This window comes from Centrocercus urophasianus, unplaced genomic scaffold, assembly GCF_019232065.1.
Source record: "Centrocercus urophasianus isolate 14NV4802_14NV808 unplaced genomic scaffold, USGS_Curo_1.0 seq_579, whole genome shotgun sequence".
In the NCBI taxonomy this organism is placed as follows: Eukaryota; Metazoa; Chordata; class Aves; order Galliformes; family Phasianidae; genus Centrocercus; species Centrocercus urophasianus.
In genome coordinates, this window is record NW_024885176.1 from 3,650 (window position 1) to 12,870 (window position 9,221).

General features: G+C 66.7%; 2 protein-coding genes across 2 annotated transcripts; both read left to right on the plus strand.

Annotated features, from left to right (window-relative positions):
• Nucleotides 1–429: 429 nt before the first annotated feature.
• Nucleotides 430–1,066, plus strand: LOC122169765 (cocaine- and amphetamine-regulated transcript protein-like). Its single transcript, XM_042836136.1, has 3 exons — nucleotides 430–543; nucleotides 763–882; nucleotides 959–1,066. The coding sequence occupies exons 1-3, from the start codon at nucleotides 430–432 to the stop codon at nucleotides 1,064–1,066; spliced, it is 342 nt and encodes a 113-aa protein (XP_042692070.1).
• A 697-nt stretch (nucleotides 1,067–1,763) lies between these two features.
• On the plus strand, nucleotides 1,764–8,727 carry MAP1S (microtubule associated protein 1S). Its single transcript, XM_042836135.1, is given in 9 exon segments — nucleotides 1,764–1,899; nucleotides 3,020–3,121; nucleotides 3,924–4,006; nucleotides 4,115–4,255; nucleotides 4,568–6,886; nucleotides 6,888–7,210; nucleotides 7,212–7,687; nucleotides 7,788–8,005; nucleotides 8,229–8,727. Coding segments are annotated over 9 exon segments (3,954 nt in total). The 3' UTR covers nucleotides 8,385–8,727.
• The last annotated feature ends 494 nt before the right edge of the window (nucleotides 8,728–9,221 follow it).

The following is a 9,221-nucleotide window of genomic DNA, read 5'->3' on the forward strand; positions in this document are numbered from 1 at the left end:
GTGCGTCTATCCGTGCAGCTCCTTTGGAATAAAAGCGGTTTGTGAGACGTGTAGCAGTGCTGTGGGGGGGGGGTCCTTCCTGCCTTCTCCCGCAGCCCCCGAAATGTGCAGCCCTCCCCTCCCCCGCAGCCGTGTTTGCTCAGGGAATTGGCCTCGGGCTGTAAATAGTGCTGACGTCCGTTCTGTGGCTCATACACATCCCAGGGGATGGCACTGCAGGGATGGCTCCCCTCGGTCACCATAGCGGTTGGGTTGGGAGGGGGGACACCCTACAGACAGACAATGAGTGGGGAGGGAGACCCCCGCAGACGGATTGACCCTCCCTGCCTGCGTCAGTAGGTGTTTGCCCACCACCCACGGGCTGCTGGGGGGGGGGGAATAAAGGCAGCTGAGCCCCGCAGCGGGGATGATGGACGCTGCAGTGGGAAGATGGGCGCTGCGTGGCTCTGCCTGCTCTGCGCAGCCAGCGCCGGCCTCGTCCCGCTGGGCACTGGGGGGGAGCAACGGCTGTGGGCAGCCCCACGTCGAGAGGAGCCGGAGCTGGTAGGGGGCCGAGGGCTGGGGTCCCTGCTGCGTGCACCCCCTTGTTGAGGGGGCTGGGAAGTTCCCAGAGTTTTAAGGAGGGGGTTCCTGGTTGCTTTTCTGTGTTGGAATCTGGGTGCTTTTTAGGGCTTATCTCAGCACTTGGGTTAGAAAAGGGATATCCAGTGAGATGCGGGAATTGGCAGCTTTCACCTGTTTGTTCTTTCTCTGCTCACGGAGCTCCTGCCCCGCGGGGTCGATGCCAGAGGTGCCGGCGTTGAGGCGCTGCAGGAGGTGCTGGAGAAGCTGCGGAGCCGGGAGCTGCCGCCGACGGCCAAGAAGCCGGGCAGGGTGCCCTCGGTAGGGCCGGGCGCTGGGGGGGCACAGGGCGCTGGGGGGGCACCCAGGCTCCAAGGTGACGGCTCCTGTCTCACAGTGCCAGCTCGGGGAGCCCTGTGCTGTGCGGGTGGGGGCTCGCTTTGGGAAGCGCTGCAGCTGCCCCCCCGGCACCTCCTGCAACCTCTACATCCTGCGGTGCGCCTAAGGGCTGGGGACAGCACGGATGCTGCCGGCTGCTGGGATGCTGCAGGCTGTGCCATGTGGTGTGGAAGGGTGGCCACGCGCCCCGGCCCCCTCCCCACACGGAGATGCGCTCCTCTCCCCTGATCTGAGTGCCTTCACAAACCCTTGGGGGCCGCATTAAAGCACTTTGGACCCGTGGCTGTTGCCTGCTCTGCTCTTTGGGGGTTTCTGTAACGCTACCTCGGCTGTGGGGTGGAAGCGGTGGGGATGCGATGGGGCTGTGCGCCATCCTCCAACAGATTGTACTGCTCACGCTTTCACTGCACGGCACTGCACAGCTCAGATCGCCCAGGGGCTGCAGCGCGTCTCGCAGCCCTGCACAGTGCTGTACGGCGCATCCCCGCGCAGCTCTGCACCCAGTAGCCGTACCCAGCGCTACGGCACGCTGCACTGCATTCCCCAGCTGTACCCCACACTGCATCTCCGCACCGCAGAGCATCCACACCACACAGCACTGCAGCGTAAAGCCGGGCCCCACCCGGCTGCCCCACCCCGCCATCGCCCCTTTAAGCCCTCCCCTCCCGCCGCGCCCCCTCCTCCCTTTCTCCCCGCGCCTCGCCCTCCCATTGGCCGCCGGTGACATCAGTGGGCGGGGCTTGGCGGCGCTGACGCAGAGGGGGCGTGGCCTGGGGGCGGCGCGGCAGCGGGGGGCGCCGAAGATGGCGGCGGCGGCGGCGGCGGCGACTCCTCCCGGTCCCGCCGCGGGGCCGCGCCGCTTCTCGCTGCTTGCGATCGTGGGCGGCGGCTGCCACCGGCCCGGGCTGCTGGCGGCCGCGCTGCAGCAGCTGGAGCGAGGTGAGCCCCGGCCTCGTGGCCTCGTGTCGCGGCCCCCACAACGGGTCCGGCCCCGATGCCGGATCGGCCGCGCTCCGCCCGCCCCGGGCCCGAGGAGGGGGGAGGAGGGAGGAGATCCTCGGGGCGGGGTCCCGGTGGGCCGCGCCGCGGGCCGCGGTGGTCCCTGGGGGATGCCACCTCCCCGGCGTCGGTTCCCGCCCGTCGTCGATGGATCTGCCCCGCCATCTGTTCCGCACCCCCGCCTTCCGCCCCCCTCTCCCACCCCTCCTCATGCAGTCCGTCCGTTCTCCCCATGGGCGCTCGGGATCTGCTCCAAATCCCCGAGATTTGCCCCCGGTTTTGTCCCTGCCATCTGCCCCGTCTCCTGCCCCGCTCCCATCTCTGTCCCCGGGGATCCCTTTGTGCAGGGACGGATGTGTGTGTGTGTGTGTGGGGGGGGGGGGGTCTGAGCGTCTCAGCTCCTCCATCACCCCCGGCCCGGGGTCGTGGCATCGCAGTGCCCCGCTCTGGGGACACCCACGTGCCACCACGGAGGGACCAAACCCGCAGTGATGGGGAACCGCTGGAGAACGGCTCCGGCAGCCCTTTGTGCAACCCCACACCGCGGCTCCTTGCGCCATCGGCAGCCGTTAGCGGGCAGTGATGGTGGTGGCAGCCCCTCCCCTCCCCCTCCGAGAGCCCCCTGAGAGATCGAGCTCATCTGCACAGCCAATAGCTGGGCCTGCACTGGGCTGGGGGCTTCCGTCCGCTGGCAGCACTCACCCCAGCGCCGCTAATTCCATTAATTAGCACCTTCCCTTTGAGGAGGCGCTGGGAAGCTGCTGCCGTAGCCTCAGGGTTTGGGTTTGGGTTGGCAGAGGCGGCGTGGCTGTGAATCACAGCATCATCACAGCACACGGCACACGCCGGCGGTGCCACCCTCACACCCGGGTCCCCACGCTGTCCCCGTCCCCACGCTGTCCCCATCCCTGCGGCGTGGGGCTGGATGGCAGTGCTGGTGCAAACCGTGGTTGGGTGACAGCGTGGCTGTGTGTGAGCCATGGAGGGGTGAGGAGTGGGGACAGAGGGGCTCTGTCACCCGCGGCGTGCGTGGGGACAGCAGGCACTGCCCACCCTGCAGGCATCCGCTCCTGGGACATCGACCTCACCTCCTGCAACCTGGATGAGCAGCTGAAGCTCTTCGTCTCCCGCCACTCCGCCACCTTTTCCAGCATTGTCAAAGGTACGGAGGTGGCACTCGGAGTTGGGGACAGCGCTGTGGTGGGGCTGAGCGCCAGCGCACGTCGGCGTGGTCCTCACCTGACCCCGTGGCAGTGATTAATTCATGAGTCTCCCGAGGGGATGAGATGGGATGAGATGGGATGAGATGCTCTTTGCTGCGCAAACATTTCGCTGCTTCTGGAAAAGGGATTTGGGGAGGAGGTGGTGGCAGCCATCACAGTCACGGGGATGGGGGCCAGTGCAGGGGAGGGGAAAGGGGTGTTGGGAGTTTGTATCCCCATCCTAGACACTGCTGGCTGCTGCTTGGGGCTGAGCCCTGTGATTCCCACGTGGAAAGCTGCTTCCTACACCAGCAGCCACATTCCTCCCCCCAGGGCGGATGCTGGTGGGGCTGTGTGGTCGCTGTGGTGCCAGCATGTCTCGACCCATGCGTGCTTGCAGCTTGCCACCCCCTGGTGGGCTTGGGGTGCCCCATGGCCCCGTTTGTGTTTGGCTCCTGGGGGCAGTGGGTCTCTGCTTGAAGCCCGCAGCCTACGAGGAACCTCTGGGGGACAGCAGGGCAGCCTCAGCCTGGCTGCTCCCTTTCCTCCCCTCCCTGCAGCAGGAAGGAGATGGGAAGTGCAGCGGATCCCCCGCTGTCCTGGCCGGCAGCTGTCCCTCTTCCGCAGGGGAAGTGGACAGGTTCTGTCCCCGTCCTGGGCACGTTTGTGTCACCCCCTGATCCACACGCAGCCTGGCGGGGGAGGTCCTCAGGGACCTGCCACGTTTTGGGGAAGGATGGGTGGCAGCTGCTGTCCCCACAGGTCAGCGGACCCTGCATCACCGCGGCGATGTGCTGGAGACCCTGGTGCTGCTCAACCCCTCCGACAAATCCCTGTGTGACGAGGTGAGCGGGGAGGGGGGGCCATGTGGGATGCAAACGGTACGTGAGGAGGGGGGGGACTGGGGGGCAGCATCCTCACGTGTCCTCACGCCCCCCTCTCGGCCCCTGCAGCTGCGCAACCTCATCACGGATGTGTCGCAGCACAAGCTGCTGGTGTTTGCGGGGCCCTGCGTGGAGGAGACGGGCGAGCTGATGCTGCAGACTGGCTGCTTCTCGCTGCGGGACTTCATCCAGATCTTCACTGACAAGGAGGTGCGGGGCCGGGTGTGGGGAGGCACTGTCTGCTCATGTCTGCATCGTCTCAGCCGAGCGAGCGGAGCTGTCTGTGCTGCATGCATCCCTCCCTCTGCTGCATGAGGCTGGTGAGGGGGTGGCTGCATTCTAATTGCCCAGTACAGGAAGCTGGGGGCCACGGTGATAGCTGGGAGTGAGGCAGGGCTATGAGAGGGGCTCAGAGATTGCAGGCGAGGGGTGCGTGTGCTTGGGAGGGAGCTGCCCCGTACGGAGGGACCCTGGGTGCCATGTGGTGTGAATGGGGCCCTGCCTGAAGCTCTCCCCTCACAGGTCGGGGAGATCCTGAGCTCCGCGGATCCCTCAGCCAAAGCCAGGCTGACCATCAGCTGCCCCGACTTCGGGGAGTGGAAGGACTCGGGCTTGGACCATCACAACCTGCAGGACTTCATTGAGCTGCGCTACAACCCCGGCTGCATCCTGCCCGAGATGGAGGGGCTGGAGGAGTTCATGGAGTACCTCTCGGAGTCGTTGGAGCCCCAGTCCCCCTTCGACCTCCTGGAGCCCCCCACCATGGTGGGTTTCCTCAAGCTCTCCAAGCCCTGCTGCTACATCTTCCCGGGTGGGAGAGGGGACTCCGCTTTCTTCGCCGTTAACGGCTTCAACGTGCTGGTGAACGGTGGCTCCAACCCCAAATCGTCCTTCTGGAAGCTGGTGCGGCACCTGGACCGCATCGACTCCATCCTGGTGACGCACGCGGGCACCGACAGCCTGCCTGGCATCAACAGCCTGCTGCAGAGGAAACTGGCCGAGCTGGAGGAGGAACCAGCCTCGCAGGGTTCGCAGGGCAACGGCGACTGGGCCCGCAACCTCATCTCCCCAGAGCTGGGCGTCGTGTTCCTCAACGCCTCCGAGAAGCTGAAGGCCATCGAGGGCAACTCAAGGGTGCTGAAGAGCTGCGACGAGGCGGCGCTGACGCTGCACTATTTGGAGAAGTTGGGCATCCGCCCCAACCCTCTGGCACGGGATTGCAGCCCCCGCGTGGAGCCCACCGTCCTGTTCCAGAAGATGGGAGTGGGACGGTTGGACATGTACGTGCTGAACCCGGTGCGGGGCACCAAGGAGCTGGAGTTCCTCCTGCAGCATTGGTCTGGGGACGGCTACCCTGAGGAGCAGGAGCTGCCGCTGCAGTGCCTGACCTCGGTGTGCGCCCTGCTGGTCTGGCACCCCGTCAGCCCCGCCGAAAAGATCATCCGTGTCCTCTTCCCCGGCTGCACGCCCCAGGCGCGCATCATGGAAGGGCTGGAGAAGGTGAAGCACCTGGAGTTCCTCAAGCAGCCCGTGGTCACCAAGAATGACCTGAAGGGCCTTCAAGCTGACAAGCAGCTGAAGCAGAGGAGGACGGAGAGCAAGGAGAGTTTGGCGTCTGCCTCCAAGCTCAGCTTGGTGGAGGCTGGGGTACCCAAAGAGAAGGCTCTGAAAACGGTGGAGAGGAAGGAAGTGAAGGTGGGGACCAAGGAGAAGCCAAAGGCACTGGGGGAGGTGGCCAGAGCAGGGTCAGAGGAGGAGAAGGCCAAACTTGCCAAGCCGGACTCCTCTGCAGAGAAGCTGAAGGCAGAGGCGAAGCCAAAGGTGAGCAAGGAGAAGGCAATGCCCAGGAAGGAACCTGTGCCCCGCAAGGAGGAGAAGAAACCACTGAAGAAGGAGGAGAGCACCGAAGGGAAGCTGGAACCAAAGAAGGAGCTGAAGGCTGTGAAGAAGGACGTGAAGGCGGAGACGCTGCGGAAGGACACAAAGGACACCAAGGCTGAGCCCAAGGCTGCTGCAAAGCCCCCAGCACGGAAAACGCCGGTGCCTGACGCCCGCAAACCGCTGGCCAAGGCTGGCAGCATCAAGAAAGCCACCCTGAAGAAGGAGCCAGAGAAACCCAAGGCCAAAGGCGGCAAGGAGCTGGGCAGCAAGAGGGAGCCGGGGCCAACAGAGGGCTCCAAGCCTTCCTCCCCTGAAGACATGGTGCTGGATGCTGAGGGGAGGAGGAGGAAGGAGGAGTCACCGGATGAAGGCATCACCACGGCTGAGAGCGAGCTGGAGCCATCGCCGCTGGAGAACGGAGGCGCCGCGAGGGGGTCGGAGCCGAGCTGTGTGGAGAACGGCACGGAGGAGCCCGAGAGCCCCCAGCGCTTCCGCTACCCCGAGGGCAGCCCCTGGAAGGCCGTCGGCCCCCCGTCACCATTGGCAAAGACCCCCAGGAGCGAGCGCAGCGTCAATTTTGACCTGACGCCCACCGGGCTGCTGCCCCCCGGCCCCGAGGGTAGCGAGGACCCGTGTGGCAGCTCCGAGGAGAAGACCCTGGAGATGATGTCCCCGGGCAGCTCGGGGCCCGCCAGCGCCGGGCACACTCCGTTCCATCAGTCGCCAGTGGAGGATGGCAGTGAGGATCCTGGTGCCAACGCTCAGCCCAACCCCTGGGCGCCTAACAGAGCACCGCAGGACGGCAATGAGAAGCAGGCAGGCTGCCTGTCCCTCAGCCCCTTCAAGGACGACGTCCCCGACGTGTCCCCCACCGTCACCACCCCCTCGCTGCCGGCCGAGGTCGGCTCCCCTCACTCCACAGAGGTGGACGAGTCGCTGTCGGTGTCTTTTGAGCAGGTGCTGCCGCCGGTCAGCGAGTCCCCGCAGGAGGAGAGCATGCGGCCCCGCGCCACGCCGGAGCCCGACCCTGCCAAGGGGGGGGGGGCTGTCGCTGCCACTACGGCCCTGCCACCACCCGCATCCCCCCCCTGCTCCGCGCCACGGCCGCCGCTCCGATTCGCCCCACGACGTGGACCTGTGCCTGGTGTCCCCCTGTGAGTTCGAGCACCCCAAAGCCGGCCGCTCGCCCGCCGTCAGCCCCCGCGACCTGTCGGACAGCGATCCCTCGCAGGAGCTGCAGCCCCCAGCCCTGCACCGCGGCCGGCCCCCCCCCGCAGCCGGTGGGCGAGACGCCCCCCACCTCGGTCAGCGAGTCGCTGCCCACCCTCTCCGACTCCGACGTGCCCCCCGCCACCGAGGACTGCCCCTCTCTGCTGGCCGACGGGCTGGAGTCGGATGAGGACTCGGAACAGCCTCACCGTGGCCCCCCCAGGGCCCGTGACCCGCTGCCAGCCCCTATGAAGGACCCCTGCCCCCCCCCCCCCCAGCCCGGTATCTGCATGGTGGACCCCGAGGCGCTGCCCAAGAAGGAGCCCCTCCTCGGCAAGGCCAAGCGCACCCCATCCCGTGTGGGCACAGCGCCCGCCGCCCCCAAACCCGACGCCCCTAAAGCCGCCAGCCTGGCCCCCAAGGGCAGGGGTCCCACTGGGGACAAGACCCGCCTGCCCCCCGGGGACAAGAAAGTCCCCCCCAGTGGCACAGGGACCATGCGCAGCGCTGGAGCCAGAACAGCAGCGGGAGCCGGACGGGCATCCCCAGCAGGTATGGGGCTGAGAGCGTGGGGAGGAGGGGCACGGGGGTGGGGGGCGTTTGGAGATGGGGAGAGGGCCGTCCCCGTCACCCCACCTCTCCATCCCCGCAGGCTCCCGGGCTGCAGCCCCCCAGGGCCCCCCGGTGTATGTGGACCTGGCGTATCTGCCCGGCTCGTGGAGCGCCCGCACGGTGGATGAGGAATTCTTCCGCCGCGTCCGCTCCCTGTGCTACGTGGTGAGCGGCGACGACCACCTGAAGGAGGGGGTCCTGAGGCCCATCCTGGATGCGCTGCTGGCCGGCAAGCACCAGTGGGGCGTCGACACTCAGGTGAGACCCCCCCACACCCCCCCCCTCCACCCCCTATCCCCAAATAGATGGCGAACGCATGGGACGGAGCATCGCCCCCAGACCCCCAAAAGAAGGGGGAAGGCGTGGGATGGAGCATTGCTAACGCTCAGCAATGGCACCCGGTCCCCCTCCCCCTTACTTTTGCCGTGGGTGCTGCTCTGGGGGTTGCGGTGGTGACGCGGTGCTGTTGCTGTCCCTGCAGGTGACGCTGATCCCCACCTTTGATTCGCTGGTGATGCACGAGTGGTACCAGGAGACCCACGAGAGGCAGCAGGAGTTGGGCATCACGGTGCTGGGCAGCAACAGCACAGTGGCCATGCAGGATGAAACCTTCCCCGCCTGCAAGGTGGAGTTCTGAGCAAGGAGGGGAGGGGAGGGGTCACGGTGGGCTTCATCCCCACCCTCCTCCTCCTCCTCCTCCTCCTCTGCTCACCTCCCTCACCCTTTCCCTCCCTGCATGGTGACCGTGAGCCGCTGTGTGTTGGAGGGAAAGGAGTGGGGAGAGATGCTGGAGGGAAGAGGGGTCCTGCCCTCCTCCCCCTCTCCTCCCCCCCCTTCCTGGCTGGGGGTCCGGGGGTCCCACAGCACCCACACAATGCCACACGCTGCCACTCTGCACCTGGGGACAGGGGTCCGGGTGTGGAGCTCGAGCCACGCTCAGTCAAACAGGGTAGAATGTTTTTTTTGTCTTTTGCTGTTCCTATTTCCCCCCCCCCCCCCCAACGCCCCCCACCCTGAGAAGCCACTACTGCCCCCCACCCCGGGGGCTGCTGAGGGAGCTGAGCCCCTTCTAAGCACCCCATAGCTGCCCTATGGCTGTGGGGCTGCGTCGGCTGCCCCTATGGCACCACAGCACAGCTTTATCACCATCCCCTGTGTCCACGCTGCCACACGCTGCAGAGAGGGGTTCGGGGGGGGGGGGGTGGGGGGTGGGGGGGGGGGGGGCAGGGGCTTGGCTGCACCGTCCTCACCCCCACCCATGGCATGAAGGACAAATCCCACCCCCTACCCCGAGTCTGTGTCCCCTCATTGTGTCACCTCTTGTCCCCATGCAGCGGGGGCTGAGCACTGGCAGCTCATGGCACTGGTGGCACATCCCTGCCTGCAGCGGGGCCGGGGGGGGGCAGAATCATCCCCTCTCCCCCCCTCCCCCCCGTGTCCCTGCAGTGCTGGAAGGCTTTGAAGGAACCCAACG

What these genes read in the sequence shown, in the direction of transcription:
- LOC122169765 (XM_042836136.1), top strand. Translation starts at nt 430, where the DNA reads ATGGGCGCTGCGTGGCTCTGCCTGCTCTGCGCAGCCAGCGCCGGCCTC. An exon ending in GTCGAGAGGAGCCGGAGCTG is followed by an intron (nt 544 to 762) that starts GTAGGGGGCCGA and finishes CTGCTCACGGAG; the next exon opens with CTCCTGCCCCGCGGGGTCGA. An exon ending in AGCCGGGCAGGGTGCCCTCG is followed by an intron (nt 883 to 958) that starts GTAGGGCCGGGC and finishes CCTGTCTCACAG; the next exon opens with TGCCAGCTCGGGGAGCCCTG.